The 23,947-nt window shown below is 45.2% G+C and overlaps 1 protein-coding gene across 2 annotated transcripts in view; it reads left to right on the forward strand.

Annotated features, from left to right (window-relative positions):
• APBB3 (amyloid beta precursor protein binding family B member 3) overlaps positions 1-23,947 on the forward strand; it is a 645,194-nt gene that overhangs the window by 311,634 nt on the left and 309,613 nt on the right. For both annotated transcript variants that reach the window (XM_069654242.1, XM_069654241.1), the window contains one exon: positions 16,232-16,359. In XM_069654242.1, coding sequence (XP_069510343.1) covers positions 16,232-16,359 — 128 coding nt within the window. The remainder of the gene's footprint in view (positions 1-16,231; positions 16,360-23,947) is intronic.

Raw genomic sequence — 23,947 nt, forward strand, 5'->3', positions numbered from 1 at the left:
GCGCAGTGCACTGACAAAAGGACCCCAGAAGCTATTTCCTTTATTTTAGATTGCATTCTGTATGGAGAGTTAGAGACTGAACCAACCAACTCACTACTGCGAGAGTTGTGATTGATTTACTTAAAGAATCTCCAGACACAGCTAAGTTAATAATCAGTTCTCTGCAAGCAGCATTACTGTACTTGCCACACAGTGAACTGATTAGGAGAGCAGGCATTCTATTACTCTTCCTGCAACATAGGTCACTGCACACACCACACTAACAATACCTGGTACTTTGGGTATGACAGCAGTAGTAGCAGAATTTAGGGCTGATAAGAATTGTGGGCAATGTGCTATATCAGATATCACAACACACATAAATACTGCACTAAGGGTAATTTATGTCACTGTAGGTAATTTCACAATCAGGATCATCAATTCTTCATTTCCTTAATTTTAAAAGCCTAAATTCAACAAAACAATTTCCTTATACTAAATAAATATCCATTTATTTATCATCAATATACATTTTAAAAACATCCATACGATTAAGTCTACAGACGAAATGTAAGGACAATTTTGCCTGACTTATTCAACTGAATGATTGAGTTTGATCAGAATACAATATAATTAGGTTGATAATATCTTGATTGGAATAGATGTTGGATTTGAATCAGTTGAAGAACTAGGTGTCATCCCTTTGTGTTGGCAGGGTGTAGTCTTAACTCGAGGAGTATATGGGCTGCACACCTTTCAGGCTGGACGAATGACATTCTGAAACATGTAGGTAAATAAATAACCACTGTGGGTATTTGTGGTGGCACCTCGGTATGAGAAAAAAATACACATATTCCTCAAAATGAACATTACTCCATCTGTATTTGTTGCAGTTTGGAGTGGTTTGCAACTTCCAAATCATTGGAAGATAATCTTTAAAAGAACCCTAACTAAAAGGTATTAAAGACTTTACTAATCCCCGCCATAAAATATAGTTTAGTTTGTTGACTCTAATTGATCTAGATTCTAAAATATTTTGAATGATGTGTCACCTGCAGGCGTTTTCAGAAGATGTGAGTGCATTAAGATTCATAAACTAAAAAAGGAAAGATGTTTTAAACATTAGAGCATGAAATGGGTTTGGGACAGTCACACTTTCCTCTGCATGAGGGGGCACCTGTTTTGTTGCAAAGTTTTTTCTTGTGAGAATTACTCCTGATGAATGCTCCATAATAATCATGTACATTAACAGAAACATGTTGAATTTAACACGACATATATCTATAGGCCATGATTAATTTACAATTGAAGTGGTAATGACTTCAAGATGGTTTGATCCATAGACTTCAGTACTGCTGTAAGTAAAGAACAGTTGCGTACTGCTCTGAAGTATTTATATAAAATCTTGAGAAAATCACAGATTGTAAAGAGGTATTTCCAATGATAAATTGCAGCTGTACAAATTTGAATTATACACAAATATTCATTGCATGGCTGTTTTTAAAATGTATATTGATGATAAATGAATTGGTATTGATTTTGTATAAGGAATTTGTTTTATTGAACTTAAACTTTAAAAATTAATGAAATTAAGAATTGATGAAATATGAACCTAATGTTGAAATTCCCTGCAGTGACATAAATTACCATTGGTGTGGGATTTATGTGTGATATGGTATATACATTCAAAGTAACTGCACCAGAGGTTGTAAGAATCTCAGAATCATCCTTTTGTAAGTACTGCTATATCAGATATGCCACAAAGTAAGATACTTTGTTATCTTGAAACATGCTAGTCCAAACCCCAAGAGATTAGAAGTAAGGATCCTGAGCCTTTGCTTCTTCATGCAGATAATTGGAGATACTGGAACTGTATATGCTCTACAATTCACATTCAGTGTAATTGTACCTTTCCAGGAGAGACCTTGGCCTTGCCCAATAGAGTTGCCAGGAAACACCATGTGCCTAGTGGATCTTTTCTTTATTCGCCTTCACAGGCAACACCTTTGGTGGTGACATTAACCCAGGTTCCAGAGCTAAAAGTTCATCAAGTTGAGTCAACATCATCTTTATCATTAATATGTGTTTTTTATTAATACTAGGACTGGTGTATTATTGAAACCTGTACATGCTCATGGCTAGGTGAGTGAGTTGAGTGGCAAAGGACACAACACTCTTGAGCAGGGAATGTTTTTTACTCACCTGTAATTGTCTCTGCATTGCTGAGCACGTTTCAAAGCCTTTGGACAATTCAGGTTTGCCTGGGTCACTAATTAGAGCTCTCTCTCGGCTTTTTCTATAAATTTCAATATGGTCGACCTAGTAGCCAACCTTAGGGAGAGTCAAATATTGAGGAGAGGGTGATGATCCTGGCAAATGGGAGCTATTCAGGACACCAGTCATCATTGGGGGTCCAGCAAATCAATCCCACATCTGTGGATTGCAAGTTCAATATATCCATTGTGAGGAGCCAGGAATGAGACTCTGACACACTGGAGTCATGGTTTTGGTCAAAGTATTTTAATAAAATAAAAAGGGGTGGAGAAATACCTCTCTGCCCCTCTACTAATATGTGTTTCCCTACCTAACCAAAACTAAGGGTCTGTCAATGTCAGAATGCCCAAGGCAAAAGCATCCTTTTGTCCAGAGTAATATTGTGGCCCTCACATTCTAACAAAGTTAACTCTAAGGTGAAAAGAGTAATGTCATTGGCCTTGAGTGGTTTGTAAATGTTCAAAAAGGAAAAATGCATAACTCCAACACAACAATTCCAGAAGGATAGAGAACCATGTTCCAGAGGGTGGTTTCCTTCCCCTGGATTTCTCTTACTCTGTTGCATATTCAAAGATATTGGTTCCTTGAGTTTCTCTTGATCAGCAACACAACTGATGCACAAAACAACTTGTCCCTTTGTCTTTATCTAGTTAGGATACCTGGTGTACTCTCCTGCCAGGCTTTCACTCCTCTTCTCTTGAACAGCACAATCTTGTGCTAGTCCTTATATATCTTTCTCAAGACCTCTTTAGGTGATGTATTTTGTATACACTGTTCAGCTTGTACTTGCCTGATGTGCCTCCATACCAGGTATTTCTTATATGAACACACTTTCAACTGTCTGGTATACTTTCCTACCATGGATTTCTTGCATGCACACACTTGCAACTGCCTGGTATACTCTACTGCCAGGGATTTCTTATATAGGTATTTTCATGCACCTTCAATTTGCCTGGTGTACTCTCCTGCCGGGACTTTTCCTATGTGGGCTCTGCGCACACTTCCAAACCTTTCTCTTGCGTTCACGTTATCTGATATTGTATCTGCCCGGTATACTATCCTGCCAGGGCTTTTCTTATATGTGTAGCTCATACACTTGCAAACTTGAAAGTCTCTTTTGTTCAGTTTTCCCTTTTAAAGAAATATTCACTTGCTCTTTCTCTTTCATGTTGTTGTAATATGGTGACAGGGGAACTATTAGCAGTTTCCCTGTCTACATGCAAGAGGAATTGGGCCCTGGAACACCCCTGCCCCAAGAACAGGAGACCCAGCCATAGGAAAAAGACCCTTGTCTTTATTAACAATTAAAATGACAGGGATTGCAATTTGAACAACGCAAAATTCTTCAAGTGATTTCACTCTCCAGGTGCCTGTTGTTCCATTTTGTTGACTAGTGACATCACAAAAACAAGGTTACATCACAAAACCTAACAGTAGAAAGGATTGTTTAATTAGGCAAACTATATATGTATTCTATAAGGGATTGGTATGATCATTGGGTAAGCAATATCTGGTGGCTCCTCTTGCGATCACCTCTATGTGTTACAAATACAAAGTTCCAGGTTAGTATAAAGGTGTTTGGCCGGTGCAACATAGTGTACGCGTAGCGTGGAAGGTGATTCGGGATTGGACAGAAATGGTCTTCTCAGCCTTGGGGCTTTGGACAGTTACCAAGCCAGGTGCAACTATTCAAAGTAGTTGTTCCCAAAAAGTTACCATCTCCGATCTCCTAGGCCCTGAGACAGAACATTCGGCTTTGAACCTGTATAACAGTTGTATCTTTCTGTCTTTAGTGCCCTGGGAACAGCTTTCCTCTGTCTGCCTCGATGAATAGGCTCTGTCTCGTAGATTCAGGTCACATGTGTAGGGACCACGAAATGGAGCTCCTTTGCTTGCAATTAAGAGGATTTTTGACTGTGTTTGAAACTTTCCTTCCCTACTTGTCCTTGGCGAGGCTGCGCACAGTGTCTGCGTTGGAAGCCTTATCTGCATGCTTGAGCAGGATCAGTCTGTCAGCCTTTCCCTGTATACTGAAGCTTGTCCTGCTTTTCCCATTCACACTAATGTACCTATGGCTTCCATCTTTATTTGCATGGACGTCCATGTTAGTTGCAATTAAGCATAGGCAAGCCATTCATATGTATTCTTAGGTGTCTTGCAGTTGCTGCAAAGCAAAAGTTATACGTGTGTCAGTCCTCTAACTATGTGAGTCAGAAGCTTTTACATCATGTCTATCAGCAATAAACTAAAGTGTTTGTGTAGCTTCGTGCAGGGATGCCTATGTGCTTCATGTCTAACGTATCCATTTCATAATGTCGGTCATGACATCATAGGCATTCTTCGAGGTTGCAGTCAGTTGAGTTGGTCAATCGATGACAACTGTATCTCTTCAATACTGTCATCTGGGTATGGTCTGAATAGTTGTCTGAGTAGCGCTTTTCACAGCTGTGATAAATCAATGATGGGGAGGGAGGGCCCAGAAGCGATGTACACCTCTCGTTTCTCTGTTGCCGGGCTGAGAGTGGGATGGGTTTAGTTAGGGCCATGTTTGGCTCTCCCTCTTCATACATTATATACTTCATTAACAATTATTCGGGTTTGGCGTGGCTGCCAATATGCCCCGATGTCCCTGCTTCCCTTGAGTGGACTCACCAGCTCATGCTAGCATACTCTTTTTCTCCCACGGCAAGCCATCAGCAGTTGTTTGGTGTTTCCTTCCATCTTGGTGCCTCCATTCCTCTGCTTCTCCATCTCTCGTGGTTCCTGCTGGGCTCTTCTGCTTTGCTTCAGGCTTCGATAAGGCAAACAATGCCTCTCAACACCTACACAAGCCCATGACCCCTCCATTCGCTTCTGGCGTTCCTGGAGCGTGCTCTCTCTCGCAGTCAGCCATTCTCTTCCTAGCCCTCAGCCCGATTGGCTCCACAGGACTCTCTGTACCATTATGGACTCTTGGTCTGTACCGAGAGGAGCAGCTTTCTCCCTCCAGCGGCACGCTTCAGTCTGCTGCTTCTGCTGTTTAGATTTGCCAGTCATAGGTATGCGCTCGCAACAACTAGAGCACAGCTTGTGCTCTGGGACTTCTTTGCTCTGCATTTCTTGGCGCATCTTCCTCATCCCAGTATTCTTGTAGTTATGGGAAAGTAAGTCCATTCTTGATGATTTGCATGTAAAGTCTGGTTAAGTGTTCTCAGTGATCTTTAAAGGCAAGTCAGCTCTGGATGACTTGCCCGTAGAGTCTGAGAAGGTGTTTTCATGAATCTTAAAAGGTAAGTCATATTTTGACGGCTTACATACAGATCTTGTGAAAAGGTCTTCAATTCCCCTCCTAGGTGGATGAGGGGAGGTATAACAATTAGGCCTGCATGGAGTATCCTCAAGAAAAGAAAGGGATACCCTGTCTCGTCTGATGGCGCCATGATATTCTCCAAGAGGCTGTCTCCCTTGACGGCCATGTGATCCTCCCGCATACATCTTCCCCCAGGGTCAGGTAGCGGCTGCCGTCCCCATTCCACATGGGGAGTGGTCACTGCCGGGAAATGAGTGATGGCAGCATCAGATTCATCACACCATACTGTCTGGTTGTATGATTGATGAAACACTAAGAACTTTCTTGGGATATGTCAGTGAATGTCTTAGTGTTCTCTGGAATAATGCAGGAATGGATTGTAAACTAGATCTGCCTGGCCAGCTCAACATTTTTTACAGAAACGTGGTATAGTACTATTACAAGAGACCTGCCATATTGACCCCCAGTATGGGTTTTCTACATAGATGAAAACTGCAATAAGTAATACAATATGTAGAAACTCTGGTGGTCTCTGCATTTGTGTCAATAAGCATGTGGTTGAAACATTTTATTATGATTCACTTTCTGTTCAGTCTATTAGGTAATGTGTTATTGGCACTCATTGGTTATTTATTGTGAAGTGTTATAAAATCTCAAAGCAATCCGTTATTTCAACTACCTATCCAGTATTATAAGCTTGCTCTTGCCTCCCAATTTAGCAAGGAGGATAACTGCAACAGGAAAGAAGACATCCTATAAATTGGATGTGATTTTAATTTTAAATTTGGGAATGGAGCACCCTTTGGCCTTGTCAATTACAATGAAGATATTAGATTGGTACTACCTCTGTAACTAATCTATAAGTGAAAATGATTGCTGCTTGTGAAACATCATACGCTGCTATTACAAAAGCTGTACATGACCCAGTGCCTCCCTTTTCCGTAACAGCATTATAAAACTTAGTGGGTTGAAATAATTGCACTATATTGCAAAAGCACTAATCTGTTAGTTAAAAACGATTGCCTGTAGGTAGTGTATTGTGTTACATGCTGCAGCTCATGCAGTAACACAGAAGGAAAATATACTGTGTAGAAATGTTCCATAATCATACAATGCAAATATCTATATGATAGGAACCCGGCCCCCTAACGTGAACAAGGACAATCAACTTCCCAAGCAGACACTGCTGTTCCGCAGTGGGCCCACGCAGAGGAAGGAAGCTACATGTAACTTTCATCACAACATCCTGCCTGGGGAAAACATAACCAGATTGTCCAGGGATAGAGAACAAATACAGAGAGTTTGGGGAAGGGGATAAAAAGAGGCCATAAGAAGTATGTGTTATTTGGGTGAGGTCAGAAGAGTAGGAGAAGGTGAAAGACCAAGAGACCAGCAGGAGAAGATTTCTGGATAAGGTGAGGTATTAGCTAGTGAGTGGAAGTGGTACTGCATTGTGGGTGTGCCTGAAAGTGTGGCAAGTGTGATTAGGAGAAGGAGAACAGGGTATGAATCCTAAGTGAGTGTGTGAGTGAAAGACGGTATCAGAGCTAGACGTGGCTGAAGTGGTAGTAGTAAAGTGGAGGAGGGAGTTGTAGTGAAGTGGTGATAGTAGTGTGGAGGGGGGCATGGTAGTATGAAGCAAGAAGTGGTTGTTTGAAGGGAGGAGAAGTAGTGAGAAAGAAGGATTAGTAGTAGTTTTGAGGGAGGAGCAGTGTGGAGGAGGAGAGAGTAGTAGTGTGGAGGGAGGAGTAGATCGGAGGGAGGAGTAGCGGGTAGGTGGGTGTAGTAGTAAGAAGGAGTGAGCTGCAATATCAAAGGGTGGAGATTAGGCCTAGAAGGTAGGAGGGACATTGCAGGGACAGAGGAGGAAGAGAATAGAGGCCGATGAAATGGGAGAAGGAGTGTAGTAGAAAGACAAATAGAGTGAGAGGGGATAGTGAGCAGGAGAGGAAAAGACTAAATGAAGCAAGCAGTCTGCAAGGTAAGAATCCCTCATCCCTCTAGATCACTAACAACTAGCTAGAGTAGGGACATTTAGGAAGTCCCTGAGGGAGTTTAGTGAGAGAATGCCAAGGGGCTTTAGGCTAATATCTAAGTTGATTTAGCGATTATCAAACTGAGGTCAAAACCATAACTATATACCAACCTGGGAATAAGGACGCCTGGTCTAGGCAGGAGGTGCATACAGAGCAGAGAAAGAGACAGAGAGAAAGACCGAGACAGAGAGAGAGAGGGAGAGAGAGAGAAAGAGAGAGAGAGACAGAGAGAGAGGGACAGCTATAGGGCCCATTGACATTTCACTAAAAACGCTTGAACTGCTTCTGAGATTTGGTGTGATTCTTGTGCTATCTGTGACATATTGTGTTAGAAGTGGGATACAACAGACCCTGACACAGAAGTCAGCCTACACCAAGGAAACATGGACTAGACAGCTGAAACATTTGAGTAACGGATATTACCAAGCCTTGGAACAGAGACACAGAAGGAAACATGGACTAGACAGCTGAAACATTTGAGTAACGGATAGTACCAAGCCTTGGAACAGAGAAGGTTGGGAAATAGGTGTGGAGTTGGAATTCCTAATCCGCAATCCAATACTAGAAGGACCAGGGGACTACGTGGAATGGGTCAATTCAAACATCCACCACTGGTCAATTCACCCAAAAAAAACAGTCCTGGACACAGAACCCAAGAAACTCCCTTGTACCAAATAAAAGAGGAAAGGGGAGAATACCCATCATCTAAGACAAGCTCACGCCAGTGGAAGCAGATTGGAAAGTTCTGGGAATAGCCTTGCACTCCACAGTGGAGATGGCCCTCTTCCTTGGACAATGAAGAAGCAATAGTGTAATCCCCAGTAGCCAAATGGAATCTCATTCTCTGTGACACTGGTCCCTCCTCAACACCTATGGAGGACCTCCTAAGGGCCTTAGGAAAGGGGCAATTTACCATCACCTCGCCACCACTAAGAAACGTTGTCATCTCTAGAAGGTGTGATTGCCGAGAGACCCAGTTTTAGTCAACACATACAACAGTAGCATTGACTAAAACACTACATTAATAAAAGCATGGCATGCTATCTTGGATGGGGAATCTCATCTCTACGCACCTGCAACAATGCGCTGTACGCTGGTCTCTCTCAGGGCATCTATGGCTAGCACCTGCCATTTTCTGTCCTGAATATGTACATATTGTGACAAATTCCTTTATGCTATCACATTTCTGCCAGAGGGGGACCCTTCACATGGGGTCAGGGAGGTGAAGCTGCTACCCTTTAGTCCCCCTAGGGGTGGTATTCAGCAGGTGGATCCCATGGGAGGGGGCCTTCCTCTGTGGAAAAAGGGAAAGGGAAGACTATCAAGGTAGAACCTGGTATGTCAACCACCATTCTGCCCTACATCATATACCACACAGCATGGCTAGAGCCCAAGCACCCCCATTCTTTGTCTCCTCTTTCTTCCGTTAGTTACTTCATGCATAGTAGCCAGTACTGTGGTGAGGAAGAGTGAGGAACGTATGGAAATAGATGGCTCCACAAGTTCTGGCACAAAGAAGAGCAGCAGCTATCAGTGATTCAAGAGCCGCTTAGCCATAAAAACTGATGCAGGACTTCAGGGTTGAAGGACCTCAAGGGCTAGTCGTGCCCCAGAGGAGCGTCAAGCTGGGAAGCAACGCCGTGCAGAGAGGATGTGCTGCACACCTGGATGCCTGGAGAAGGAAACCAGTGTCCAAAAAGGCAGAAAGAAGCCTAAACGTACCTGAAGGCTGGGTTATCTGAAGTCCAGGCAGGAAGGAAACCCACTGAGTGGTACAGGCGAGACCTGACGTGCAAAGAGAAACAAATGTGGCAGAGCTGCCGAAAGTTGAGAGCAGACCGTGAGAGCCAAGGGGAAGCCAGAGAAACTCAAACCGGAACGCTCGCAGACGAAGCTACAAGGTATGCAGAATTGGGGTTGTTTTACCACAGCAGAAATAACCGCGACGGAAATCACCGAATGAGAAATGTACGTAATGCAAAATTTTTGTGCATTTCCCATTCGGTCATTCAAGGTAAAACAACCCCAAATCTAAAGAAATCCTAACCCCCCTCCCACCCGCCCACTCCCCCACCTCCCTACTTACCTTTCCTTCAGTCTTGCTGGTTCCTGCGACACCAGTTCCCTTTCACTTCCGTGATCGGAACCCGGCACTGCAGGGTGTTTTTAATTTTCTTCGGGTCAGCTGCAGGGGTGTCTCCCGCAACCCCCGCTCACTATATTGTATAGTATCGTGTGCAGGGAGTTGCGGTTGCGGGGGACACCCCTGCAGCTTTTTTCTTTGGGTTGGGTCAGCTGCGGGGTTGTCCCCCGCAACCCCCCGCTCACTATACTGCAAAGTATAGTGAGCGGGGTGTTGCGGGGGACATCCCCGCAGCCCCTGCAGCCTCTTTTTTTTTTTTTTGGGTCCGGTCAGGAAACAGCTGTTCGGACCTCAAAAAAATAAATGACCTACACCACCAAATAGATACTACAAAATGTCCTACGAACATTTAGTCAGTAGGACATTTAGTAGTATGTATCTTTTTTCGGTCATTTGGATTCGGTCATTTGGATTCGGTCATTTTGACCGAATCCGGTATGCAGAGGGGGACTGGGAAGGTGTTGGAAACCCCTAGAGGCTGTGGTTGGGAGGAAGTGGAGGACCATCTCCCTCGTCCCAGTGGGACAGAGCAGAGAAACGAAATAGAGACATTTGGTGAGAGAGCACCCCAAAGATACCAAAAGACAGTGCCTGGCAGGATAGTGAGCCAGGCCTCATTAAGATACATTATAAACCCAAGAAGGGGGTCTGAGACTCACATAATGAGATGAGAAGACCAGGGAGGGAGAGAGATATCATTTGGCAAAAGTCGAGAACAGACCAGTGGAAAAGAGAAATATCCTTTGGTAAAAGTCAAGAGAAGAGCAGGGAAAGAGAGAAATATCCTTTGGCAAATGTCAAGAGAGTAACAGAGGAGGAAAGATATATCCTTTGATAAAAATCTCCACATCATTGAGACTATTGAAGGAAAGCCTAAGAAAAGTCTGGGGAAAGGAGATATTTCCCCCACCTTTGTGCAACTCTAAAGTATTGTCTGAGAAGGTGTGGGGAAGGGAGACTCCCTCCCCCCTTGTGTGGACTTTACAGAAAATCCTAGTGAAGGCCAGGGGAAGTAGGATATTTCCCCATAATTTGCAAACTGTCTAAAATAAAAACCATCCAGAACTAGGGAGCCATCCTTCTGGGATCAGGGTCTAACCCATTCTTTAGTTTCCCTTGGAAGTGTAAGGGACAGAAATAGGTTTGGGACAGAGGACAGTGGACTATTTTGATTTTGACGGACATCCTGACATCATTCTTAGTTTTATTTGAGGCAGGGAAACCCCTCTTACTTAGAGGGACAGATAGAGATGTTACTTATTTTTCTGTTAAATAAATGTTTATGTCAACAAGCATGCCACCTATGTTTCCTGCGTCTACTTCTGCACCCTTACAATGTCTAGAAATCAATGGTTTACCCACAGTACAGAGTCTGAGGCATCTTCACTTTTAATAATATGCTTTCTGATGTGGATGCCAGCTCTTCTTAAAGGCCAGTACCCGTCATAGAGCACACGTGAATGACCCCTGCCCAATGACGGGGACTAAGTGAGGGTGACCAGGGGATCCTCTCCATACCTTCCCTGAGTCCCTAATCATTTAACTTGTGGCAGTCCTGCCTCCCTTGCTCAGCCCACATCTTCCCTCATAGTCAGACAAAGAACCTATTTACAGTTTATATGGCAGATGTTTGGATAACATGCACATATCCTCTGGTGCTGTGTGAGGGGTCAGAAATGAAAGCCAGACACAAAGTTGTCATGTTCTCAAGATAAGACATTTTTTTAAAATAAAAACGGGTTGGGAAAATTCCTCTCTGACCCTATTCTAAAACTTCCATACCTAGAAAATTAAAACTAAGGATCTAAGTTTCAGGATGTCAATGAATGAAAAGCTGTCCTTGTGTCCAAAGCGTCCTACACTGACCCTCACACCATGCATACAAACAACAAATGGGGTGCAAGGAAATGTCTTTAACTTGAACTTTGAAAGTGAGGGTCGCGCCTCTGCGGTGTGGTTCCTTGACCCAGTATCCACTTAGGAGTGCGCAGAGTTTCTTCCAGCATCCTGCGCTGCTCTGCATTCACATGTCCGCTTTCCTTTTTGGCCCGGACTGGAGAACACTATCTCTTCGTATGACCCAACATCCAGGCGCTCCTGCGCGGCACCCAGCGTCTCCACGGCCCTTCTTGCTCACACACAGCATTTCTCCTTCTGTCCCGGTGGCCTTCACCAATCTGTCTGTGTGCCTCGCGTTCGTGAGCCTCAGCATGGGGTTTAACATCTTCTCCTACACTGCTTGATCCAATAGTGTGATTGCCATCTTTAAATGTTGCATGCACTGAAGACTTGGAAAAACAACTAGCCTGCTTGTTGTACCTCAATCTCTTGTCACTTTGCATACACTCCCTCATCCACCTCCTCACCCCAGTAGCTGGGTCGTTATTGGAGTTGGAGTCCATCTATGTCATTTGACTTTTAACTCTTAGATGTTTCTTCTTAGAGATGTCACATAAAGGTACATCAGAAACAAAAGGTTTTATGTGTGAGTTGTGGGTGTTTGGGTCAAAGGTGGGGGCTCGACCAGAATGACAATAGGCTATTAAGAACTCTGGTATTAGAGGGTCTTCCTCATGGGAAAGGTGGGAATAGTGCATCTTGTCCAATAAAGTCAAAATGTCTCCCCAGTGGTTGCCTCCCCCGATGTGACCCTCCCTCATATTACCATCCCCAAGGTCAGGATCAGGTAGTGGCTGCCATCCCCTGGCCACATGGGAGGAGGTCACCGCTGGGGAATCCGTAATCACTCAATTGGATTCATCACAGCTGTGATGATCTTCCAGATGGTGTCACTTCTCCCAAGTGGGGATCCCCTTCCCATGAGGCTAGAGAGGTGAGGCTGATAACCAATAGTTACCCTAGGGGTGGTAAAATGCAGGCAGACCTCATGGGGAGGAAGTCCCCTCCTGGGGATAAGGATGTGAGTTCGGGACACAGCCCCTTTAACTCCCAAGCATGTTACAATTAAGTAGGAAGAGTGCTTGACGAGCTGTTGTCCACCAAAGTGACGTTAGACTGGGGCAGTCCCCGCTATTTAAACCAAACAGCAAATAAGGACTTGGGTTTGTTCTGAATCCAAAAGAAGGACTAGGGTCTGTTTGGAATTGAGCAAGAGGATGAGAGGGTCCACAGAAGGAGACTGACATGAAGGATGTCGTTCCTCGGAACACACAAACACGTTGTGGATGTTGGCAGGGTGTCGGCAATAGCAGCAGTAGCAAGCATACAGAGCATCTTGCAAGTTGGCAGGATGTCTACAGTAGTAGTGTTAGAAGAATAAGGTGGAAACCAGAGGGCGAATGAGGGAGCGAAGAAAGGCAAAACCGGTCTAGTGCCCTACCAGCCCGAGTGAGAGAGACCCGGTAATATGAAGGTGAATCCATCATAAAAGGTCAAGTGAAGTGGAAAAGACTGAGCATGGGACGACCAGAGAGTATCTTAATAGTTGAGTGAGAGCTGGAATAACTGAAACCAAGAGACTGGGTGGTGGTGGCATGACCTGTAGTGGGTGGACCGTACAGTGTGGGAACAATGCAGAAACCTCTAGCACTGGCCTACCACGGAGCCTCATAAGCGATTCCATGAGAAACCGCCAGAAGTGTGAGTTATTCGCTACCTGGAAGGGCTGGCCGGTCATATCTGCACCAAATAACCAAAGTGCATATCGCCGAGGGCTGCGAGGCCAAGCGGACCCCAATGAAAGAAGAAGGAAGAAACAAAACATCACAGAACAGCCCCAGGCAGAACTAGTGAAATGCTTCCCATCCAGAGCAGGTAACGGGAACGGGAGAAAGCCTGTGAGGGAGCCATAGGATATGCAGGTGAAAGTCAAAACATATCAAAAAGAGACTTACTTTAAACCCAGGACTGGTGATCAGTCAAGTCAAGGATTGAAGAAACCCTTGGAGGGGACTTCTAGATTTGTTAAAGAAGTTGAAGTTAAGAATGCCTGGAAGAGGCTTACAAAGAACTGGGGAGCACACTGAAGGGAGCCATTCTCCTAGTCCCACCTGGAAATCATGGAACCTTGTTTCTTTTTTAACTTTGGAACTTTTCCTTTATTTGTGAACCCTGGAACATTTCCTGAGCTTGAGAATGCTGCACCGAGGAGACACATTCCCAGGAGATCGGAGCCATTCCCCTGGGTTTTCGAAATAACTCTTTTTCTTAGATTAGGATTTGTTTTTAAGTGGTAGGGATAGATTAGGAGCTTGGACTAGGATGGTGAACTTTTGATTTGGACTACACGGACACCCTGATTGTCTGAGCTTTTAGTTTGTTGAGATTTGGAAACCACCTCTAGTTAGGGATAGATAGGTTTGTTCATTAAAGAAATAAAGGTTCATAGCAATCACTATACCACTGTGTGGTCAGACTCCTCATTTCATGCCGCCACCGTGTTCACATCACATGCATGTACTTTCAGTATGGGTACAGATATACCGCATGTTTCCATTATATGGTCTGATACTGCCAACATATACCAGGGACTGGCATCATATGCCCATGTAGGGCCTTTGTTGGCCAGCCATACAACACTTTCTTAAACTTTACACCCTGTTTTGCCAGGACCAATGCAGATTCAATTAATTTAAATCCACCCAAGTCTAAGCGCCATATGACAGGTACTGCCATGATGTTTAGAGGTACTCACAGCATTGTCCGCTATTGTAATTAAAAACCCAGGTACTCACATCATTTATTGCATTTATTATATTGGGGTTCTGCAGCACTTTTTTCAGAACACTGTACAGAAAGGTTTAAAATGATGCAATAACTATGTAGATGTGACCAAATGAGACAATTCAGTAAGTAATAATAAGCATCTAACAGGTTATCTTTAAAGAAAGGGTAAAACGTGCTCTGAGACAAACCTGAGTGTCCTGAATGCGGGAGTGAGTTGTGTTGAAAGGAGGCCAGAAGAGCCAAGGAGAACAAATGGGAAGAGGCACAGGGAGAATAGGGAAGAGCAAGAAGATGTATAAAATGTGCATCAACTGCCACCCGTGTCATATATTGGGCATCATTGTGAGTTTGGTGGTAATTCAGCTGTAAATCTGCCAAATTACAGTCAAACTTGTTTGCCATTACTGCCACTTAGTCCTGTGGGTGTATGATGGATCACAAGGAGTGGTAATTCAGCCACAGTAATTTTGCTGATTTCTTACCTTAAAGTGGCAGATTTAGCTCCAGCAAAAGCTGCCCATATACTGAGAAGAAGCCTTTGGACTAGGGTGCCCAACTGGTAAAGAAAAGTTATTCTCTTGCAAAGCACCCGATACCACCTCCTGGCCATTGCTAAATGTTCACACCTTTACAGCTGAGAGATTTCTACCTGCCACAGATGCAAAAGGTTAATAGGCCCTGTTTAATGTGCCATGGATTTATGGCTGTACTCAATATGTTACTCTATGAAACAGTTTAACTCGCCCCGTCCTGCCTCATTTCAAAGACCCCGCTCTCACATTTTCTTGTGCTGCTCAATGTCTCCAGTGATTGGCCCAGAGGTAAATGCCAAGCTGAAGGAGCATTTTGTCGTTGGACATTCCAATACAGACATCTAACAATGGCTCTCCTGATTTGTGTCATGCAGATATTTAAGCATGAGTAAGAGCAGCAGGGTGCTGTGGTGTGTTGTACAGTATGCTGTAAAAGGAGGTAGCATTGGTGCGGCTTCTGAATGGCAAGTCCAATGTCTAGTGTGGTTTTTGTCTGGTTCAGTTTCCTGTGCTGTGCTTTTTTTGCTATACCTTTAGGCTCCTTGGTTGGATCATTGACTTCCTCCTTAACGAGGATGAAGAGCAAAGTGTGTCCTAGCTCAAATCTCAGCTGTTCTCCCTTCACAGGATTAAAGTTATGAACAGGGTCATCTACTGTTCTCCTCTAGCGCTGCATTGAAAATGACAGACTGCAATGTGTACCAGACTTTATAATTCACCTAGACTTAGCAGGAGGGGTAGTACTACTCAATCACTATTCCATTTAGCTATAACATGTGATAAAGACTTTTTGGCAGGTTTTCCCATTGAAGTCAGGTGGACCCCTCCACCCAGATGAGGATGAGTTGAGAGTCCAGTCTTACTGTACAGTTCCGTATATTTACAAAAACACATCATATAACTGGACTAGCTTTGACCAGTAGCTAGTGCCACTATCCTGTGATGGCAGTGGTGTGAACAGTAGATGCTGGTCTCTTTCACAATTCCTGGGGATGAGTTCTGTATATTCTGCAGGCTATTGAAGAGTTCCTGGAAGGCTCCATCATAGTCCTAAATCAGCCTGATCAATGGATTTGAGGTAGCCTTTGGAGGGAATGGATTGGAATTTTCTGAAAAGGCTTATATGGAAGAGAATGCTGTGGACAATATTATTTTTTTGGTGCCCCCATTTTCATCAAAAACGTAACCTAAGTTTTTATTGTATGATAGCATGTCTTGCTGAGCTTAACTCAATCGGAAAATCTGGTTGTGCTGGAAAAAGTGAGTTGTTGTTGTTCTGCTGTCTCCTCAGGGCCAGAATATGGTGATGATCTTGAAGAAGGACACAATGAGCCTGGTGGACCCCTTTGACCACAGTCTGATACACAGCCAACCAATTGTCAACATCCGGGTGTGGGGCGTCGGCTGCAACAATGGCAGGTGAGCGGCTCTTGAATATAATGGTGTATGAGTGCAGATGCGTCTGTGTCTGCTCTCGGTATGCCAATGGCATCAATTTGATGATCATTACATATGCTGTCGATTTTACTACGTGTGTGGTTTGGGTGATAAGGGATATGTTTTGAGGTGATGTCCGCATAAATGTGCTTATTTCCCAAAGGGAATTCTGCTCTGTAAAAACACATTTTCTAGAAGTGGTTATGAGTATAATACAAAATGCTGAAGTATTTCTTTGCAATGAGGTTCAAGCAGGACAAAAACGTGCCCTTCTTCATGCACCACAGGGAGCTAATGAGGCCTTTGCCAGTCTCAGGGACACAGTCCTCCTCATTGCGTTCTAACATCAGAGATAAGTGATTTAATGTTTAGCTCACATTAATCCATTCCATAACCCACGGCAGATGCCTTTCCCTCACCTTCTGCTGTCACCAGCCATCTCTTGATGTTTGAGTACACTGATCTCCCCTATTAATCAAGCTATGGAGCAATGCAGGTGTTGGTGTTTCTGGCAACAGGCAAGATGATTCCTGTTCCTCACTGGGAGGGTTTTGGACCAAACATGCTAGGTAAGAGACAAGCTGGGGGACCTGCAAGACTTTCCCTATTCCTTCTCCAGGACCTACATCCTGTAGTGTGTGGTGGCACGTAGCACAATTGGACTCTCCAGCATCATCTTCTAACCTCACGCATTGGACCTTGCCATAGATGCTAATATATTAAAATTGGAACTCAAAACCTCAATACACATTACATAGAATACTAATATAAAAATATAGCTCTTACATATCAATTGGCCGTAGGGCTAGCCTGTGCCTCCGTGCAGCTCTTTGTAAAGAAGGGGATAAAGGCACAGGGTGATAAAGTTATTAGCCAAGTATCTCCCACTACATGCAGTGTGGAAATCCAACTTGAAACTAAAATGATGTGGTACCTCAGCCAACAACTTTGTCACTGGATCACATCTTGCTGTGTATACAATAGTTTGAATGGCAGCGGAAAGGTTCTTGCAACCTATAAGGAGAGTCCCAGAAGGCTCTCTACCTTCATTCCCACCTTGCAAGCCAGAGCCATCCTTCAAGACCTGGCAGTCTATCATCTGAAAAGCAGCAATGCCCACCTTGCAAGCCAGAGCCATCCTTCAAGACCTGGCAGTCTAGCATCTGAAAAGCAGCAATGCCCACCTTGCAAGTACTCGAGCTGCAACCATGGCCAGGTATAAGACTAGAAAGCAAGCATTCTCCTGTTACACTGCTACACTCTGGAACAACACGCCCACTAACAGTTTAGTAGTTGCAGGAACCCATCACAAGCAGGTATTTTGATATGTTGCCTGACATTCAGTTTGCTTGACCCCAAGAGCACCCCTCTTTTCACTGTCACATGGTCACATTTCCCAATTTCCCCATGCCCATCGTACCTGGTTACCATTGAGTTTTGCATCGTCTGAGCTCCCGTGAGGTGGAATTCCTACACCAATTAAAATATCTTTTAATCCAGTGAAAAAGTCACCACAAGAAAAGACTCTTCCACCACTGACATGCCACTCCTGGAAGGAAGTACCTCCCCCCAGACAAGGAGGAGACCACTGCATAACCATGGTGGAAGGCTACGGCTAAACAAGCAGGAATTCCACATCATTCTCTCCTCTAAGTGGCTGAAAAAAGAAAAGGCAATGCCAGGGTGAGGCAGTATTTTATTTATTGTTTATGTGTTTTACTGGGTGCACTTACCTGGTTTATCGGGCACTAAACCATGCTGCCCACCATATGGCATGATGGAATGGGCATGAATAAGAAGGGCAAGGGGCTGTCCTCCCCTGCCCAAGGAATGGGCCAGGGAAGGGAGAGAAAGCTGAGGAAAGATAAAGAAGCCATTGGCATTAAGGATTTTTGGTTTGCGAGAAGAGGGTCAGGTGTCTGGAGACTGGGCTTTCTGGGGAACTGTGGCCTTAAGTGGCCTCCCAGGGCTAAATGAACTTTATTTGCTAGGTCGCATATGCCAGGAGTGACTCAGCTAAACTGTGGGCCGTAGCTGCCCTGGCACACACAGGGCCTGGCGACAAGTTGCCCCACCCGGGGGCTAGGATAAAATAGCCCCGGGCTGCATGTGGGATGGCTCAGGAGAAGATCAGGGCCATCCAGCACCAGACCACGTGTGAGGGGCAGACCTGGACAGAGCCACACAGCCTCAGCCCTTTTCGGCCCGCTGTGGGGCCAGGCGGGGTGGGCCCTGGAGAAAAACGCTGTATCCGGCCAGTGTAAGGTAGGCAGGGCAGTATAGAAAATAAGTCCTGGGCTGCTGCATCCTTAAGGCCTGGGTGAAGATCTCAGGCAACCACGCCAGTGAAAAATGGGCAATCCCGCCTACGAGAGCTGCACAGGTGCAGCAAATGGAGGATGCTCCCCCACCCTCTGAACATTGAGGGAGTTCCATTCGGGCACCGGGAGCGTGGCAGTGAAAGCTGTGTCCCCAAGGTAACGGGAGACTGCCAAAGGTGGAACCAGATGCATAGTTCACGGTTGTGAGTGTAGCGGCTCCACGGTGCATGGGGCCGCTGCAAGAATGGACATTGCTCTGCCGGGCCAGTGGCAGTATCATGGTGGGCCCATTAGAGGCTAAATGGAGCATGGGCTGCAAGGCGGTGATTGCAGCACCCCCACACTGTGGACTGGAAGCCCCTAGGAAAGAACAGTGTCAGGGGGCGGCTAGCCCCTGGGAAACAGCAAGGTGGCGCAGGCCCTGCCCCCATTCCACCAGTCGAGAGAGGTACTGCAGTGGCCATGCCCCTGTAAATGATGTGAATTATTATTTATGACTGTATATATTTTAAAATGTGTATGGTTATGTATTTCTTTGTGTATATGTTTATTATTTATATATCGTGGTTGGTCAGACTCAAGAGACAGAGAAAGAGGCTTGTTGTCTCAATACTTCTTGATTCTTTTTACTAAAATAGAAGGCCTAAACTGCCCTACTCCTACGGTTCTACACCCTACTCTAAAAAGAAATGCGTAAAAGGTTGCTTGTCAGGACATCGTACGTAAATGAAGTCCTCTGTCCAGAAATCTAGTCTAACCTGGATTCTTTCCCTACCACTACAAAGAAAATACACAAGTCAACGAAAACATACTTTGGGCCATTTGACGAATAAAGGGAATGTGTGAGGGGTCAGTACTGTGAGACAGACAAGTGCTTGTAGATTTCTCAAAAGAGGCAATTTTATTAAAGAAAGTATAATAAAATAATACCTTGCTTGCCCTACTCTACAGAGGAATTCCCTACCTAGCATAAAAACTAAGGGAACACTCTATAGCATAGGTACACTGGACCTCACTCTAAACAACCAATATACAAAGAAAATTACATATCAGCACAATATAATAAACAATATGAACACAATGGGCCTCATTACAGGGAATGCGGTAAGGGTTTACCGGTACCGGTAAGGGCACCGGTACCAGTAAACCCTTACCACCTTACTACGAGGTCCCTTTGCGGGACCCGACGTCAACGGCTGGTTTTACCAGCCGTTAAGGAACGGGGCCGCAAAGGGACATTGGTGCTAATTACGGTACTGCAATTTGCGGTACCGTAATTAGCTCCTTCCCCATTCCCATTGAGCCCTATGGGGCAAAAATGGGAATGGGGAAGTGCCTTGGTGAATGGGCAATTACCGCCCCTGCTCACCTTGGAGTAGGGCGGTAATTCTGCCATCCACCAAGGCGGACACGGTAAAATACCGGCGGCAACCATGGCGCTAATAGCGCCATGGTTACCGCATACCGTGTAATGAGGCCCAATATCTTTATGGCCGTCTCCTGTCCTGGGAAAACTCCCTTGCCCAGGCTTTAAAGTCACTTCAGCATGTTCAACCAAAGAAAAGAAAAGTTTCAAACCAGTTCTTGAAATTTCAAAGTCAAAATAAAGTTCATCAAACAAAAATCCACTGGTAGCCACTCTTTATCCTTGGAAGAAAAGATCCCCTTCCAACTTCCAGGAAGAAAAAATAGCACCAATGGTAATCCTGGTTATGATGATTACTTGTCTCTGCTTCTAGATAAATTGCCACAGTTACAAAAGAAAGTGTAATATTCCTCACATTTCCATAATATACACTTCTTTATGACTTGTATTACAGCTTTACATTTGGTATATTTGTCAGGATGTTTTCTCTATGCTGCTGCTTTTGTTTCCAACAACCACACTTCTACTGTTGGTACTATGTGGACAGTCATCTTTGTCCCATAGTACGTTACTGCTTCAACCACTTTAATGTAACATCTGCTGCCAAATTTTATACACCACCACAGTTCAAGTGTAACTACTACTGCTTCAGTATTTGTGAATTATTAGGTAGATTTTAGCCAGGCACTCAACCTCTTCAGGTAGGCAAAGCACTATTCCTTTTAATAGCTTTCTCAAAAGGGGCAGCCTATTTGCATCTTCAGTCGGTTCAATTACCAGAAGAACAACATGCTTCTGCTCACAGGACTCCTTCTCTTCTAGCTTCAGCAGTCTGTTGCACCGCAGGTTGTTTTCTACTTCAAGCTCATTTGTTTCCCCTTCCCCAGCTTTGCACCCACCTTTCCACCAGATATCAGCCCAAGTGATTACCAAGAGGCTCTTGTGCCAGTCTCTCAGCTTCAGTTAACAATAGTGTACTTGCTTCTTAGGCCTTTTAACTGTTAACAACTTCTAAAAAAATGTAGTTGGTTCTTGGCTCGAATGGGAACGGGGATGTGTTCCTTGAATGAGGAATTAACAGGCCCTCCAAGGTCAGAATCGCCCAGTAATTCCTCATTCAAGGAACCCAGGCCCGGTATCTGGTAAGGGGGTAGCCATGCTGCTAATAGCGGTATGGCTACCTCCTAACTCGTAATGACCCCCAGTGTCTCATTCTACGGAATTCCCTCACCACCCTGGGCCCTGTCTCCTCCCAGGTGATCCTCCTGCAGTACACCACTCCCAGGGTTGGGATTAGGAAGCGTCTGCCTTCCCCTGGCCTTGTGGGAGGAGGCTTCAGGCGGGGTTTCAGTGAGGGATCCGCAAGATTCTTCACAGATGGTAGCTGGTTTCTTACCTCCACACTGGTGTCTCTTGACTATATACACCTTGCCTAGATGCACAGTCCAAACATGCACTGAGTGTTCTTCGAGTTTCTCTCCTTTCTATCAGCATAGTTTGGCTCAGCCTCTTGTTCCCTAACTCCAGGGTTGTTTCCCCTTTTCTTTTCCCACAAGGGATCCTCTGTATAATATCCTTACTCTGGGGTTTGTCTTTCTCTCATTCCCCACTCTGGGTGCCTCATTACGACCCAGGCGGTAAGTTACCTCCTGGGTCGTACCCTTACCATCATGGTGTAAACTACGTTTACACCATGGTGGATGGCGGATTTACCGCCCCATTCCAAGGTGAGTGGGGCGGTAAATCCCCATTTCCCATTTTACCCTTCCCCATTCCCATTTTTGCCCCATAGGGCATAATGGGAGTGGGGAAGGCGCTAATTACCCACCGTAAATTACGGTGGCGTAATTAGCACCATGGTCCCTTAGCGCCATGGATTTTAACGCCTGCAAAAAGCAGGCGTTAAAATCACCATGGCGCTAAGGGACCTTGTAATCAGGCGTTAAGGGTCGGTGCATTTTACGGCGCCGTTAACCCCTTAACGCCTGATTCGTAATGAGGCCCTGGGTCTTTCCACGGTTTTCCCCACTCTGGGGTTTCTCCTGGCAGTCCACACCTTGGGTTTTCTCTATTCTCACCCCACCTTGATATGATATGGCATTTATAATGCGCCTATAAACAACTGTTTGAGGCTTCTTGTGATTCTCACCATCTTGGTGCTTCATGCTTTTCACCTCGCCTTGCGGTTTCCCTTGGCTCACCATGTCTTCGGGTCTCTGCTGGCTCGCCCCGCTTTGGGGTTTCTCGGGTCCCACTCTGCCTTGAGGTCTCTTTGGGCTCCCCCAACATTGGGGCTTCTCGATTCTCACGCCGCCTTGGGGTTTCTCTGGCTTCACCCGGCCTTGGGGCTTCTGTTGGCTCACCCTGCCTTGGGGCTTCTTGGGTCCCACCCGGCCTTTGCATCACTCTGGGTTCACCTCACCTTGGGGCTTCTGTGGGGTGCTTACCTCCTATACGACATATCTACTGGGTTCTGCGCCGGGTTCAATTTTACCCTCGCTTCCCGCCGGCTTCTAGCAGAGCTCTCGCAGTGCCTTTCCTGCACCCCATTCTCACACTCCTCTTTGGTTGCCAAGGCTGGGGCCTTCTGGGTCCTCGCATTTCGGTGCTGCAACCTTTTTGCTGTCTGCCCTCCTGGACACCACACCTGGTGTACCCTCAGGTGGCCTTGTCACACCTCCCACAAGGAGAGTCTTCGCTCCATCGAGCTCTGTGGCTTCCCTCTTTTCTGCTGTTTCTGATTGGCTCTTTATGTGGTGCATTCGCAGTGGGACTGGGCCTTCCCCTGTTCCATCTTCTCCAGGGAAGACTGCAGAGATTGGGGGTGTCAGAAACCAAACCAGCCGTTGTAACAGGACGTTTTAAGCTATATGTCTTAACTCCCACACAGCCAACAAAGGTATTAGAGTTTGGGGAAGAGAGGATGACTATTCTCCCTTTTTGGGGATTTCTTGTCCCTTGAGGGGATCATCCCCAGTGGGATCCCACTTACCCTGTCCCCTAGGGGGTGTTAGGTGAAGCAGGCTCACTTCCCTAGTCCGAAAGGGGGTGGCTCCCTCTAGGGGAGAGGTACGAACCTCTTGAAATACTTATTCATTTATTTATATTGCTTGGGGTTTAGGTGAAGTTAGAGAAGGTGTAATACTGTGGTGCAAAGGAGTAAGTGGAAGTGGTGGCCTGTCTAAGGGAAGGGACAACTCCAGCCGGGTCCATATTCTGGCCCCTCCTCCATAGTGGGTGGTGCCAGATAGGTAGAAAGGGTATGAAAGGGAAAGGAATTGGACTGTTACGTTGTTGAAAATGTTGTTGAAAGTTAATAAGGTTCAATGAATATTGTTTTGTTTTATAAAAAGAAAAGGGGGAGGGGGAGTCAGCGTTGGGATTGTAAAAAAATCCAACTTGGTGTCTGTGGCCCACATTGACCTCAATGAAAGGTAGGAACTCAAGGGGTACCCCTTCTCCTGTTGCAGAAAGGGAAATACAGACTTATTTTTCAGGTTGCTTAGAGCACCTCTGCTTGTAGCTGGTAAGTGGTCCATCCCTGGCCCTGGGGGTTAAAGTGTGTGAAATACCCACATTGCCAGGGCCAGAAACACCAGGGCTACACTAGGATGAAGGACTAGTACAAAGGATGAAGGATAAGGACCAGGACAAAGCAAAAGAACTGGCATGAAGGAAAAGGATGAGGTTCTATGTGATAATTCTGCATTTTGAAGACAAAATACAAAACAAACTGATTTATTTCAGCCTATTGTGTGTGGTCTTTAAAATGCAGAATTATCACATTCTACTCCCCCCCCACCAAGAAGGTGATCCCACACCACCCCACACTCCCACCCTCTCCCACGCTGTTTGTTTCCTTAGAATTCAGGGAATTTCCCCC

The sequence above is a fragment of the Ambystoma mexicanum genome, chromosome 3q (assembly GCF_040938575.1).
Source record: "Ambystoma mexicanum isolate Mex_15411 chromosome 3q, UKY_AmexF1_1, whole genome shotgun sequence".
NCBI classification, from domain to species: Eukaryota; Metazoa; Chordata; class Amphibia; order Caudata; family Ambystomatidae; genus Ambystoma; species Ambystoma mexicanum.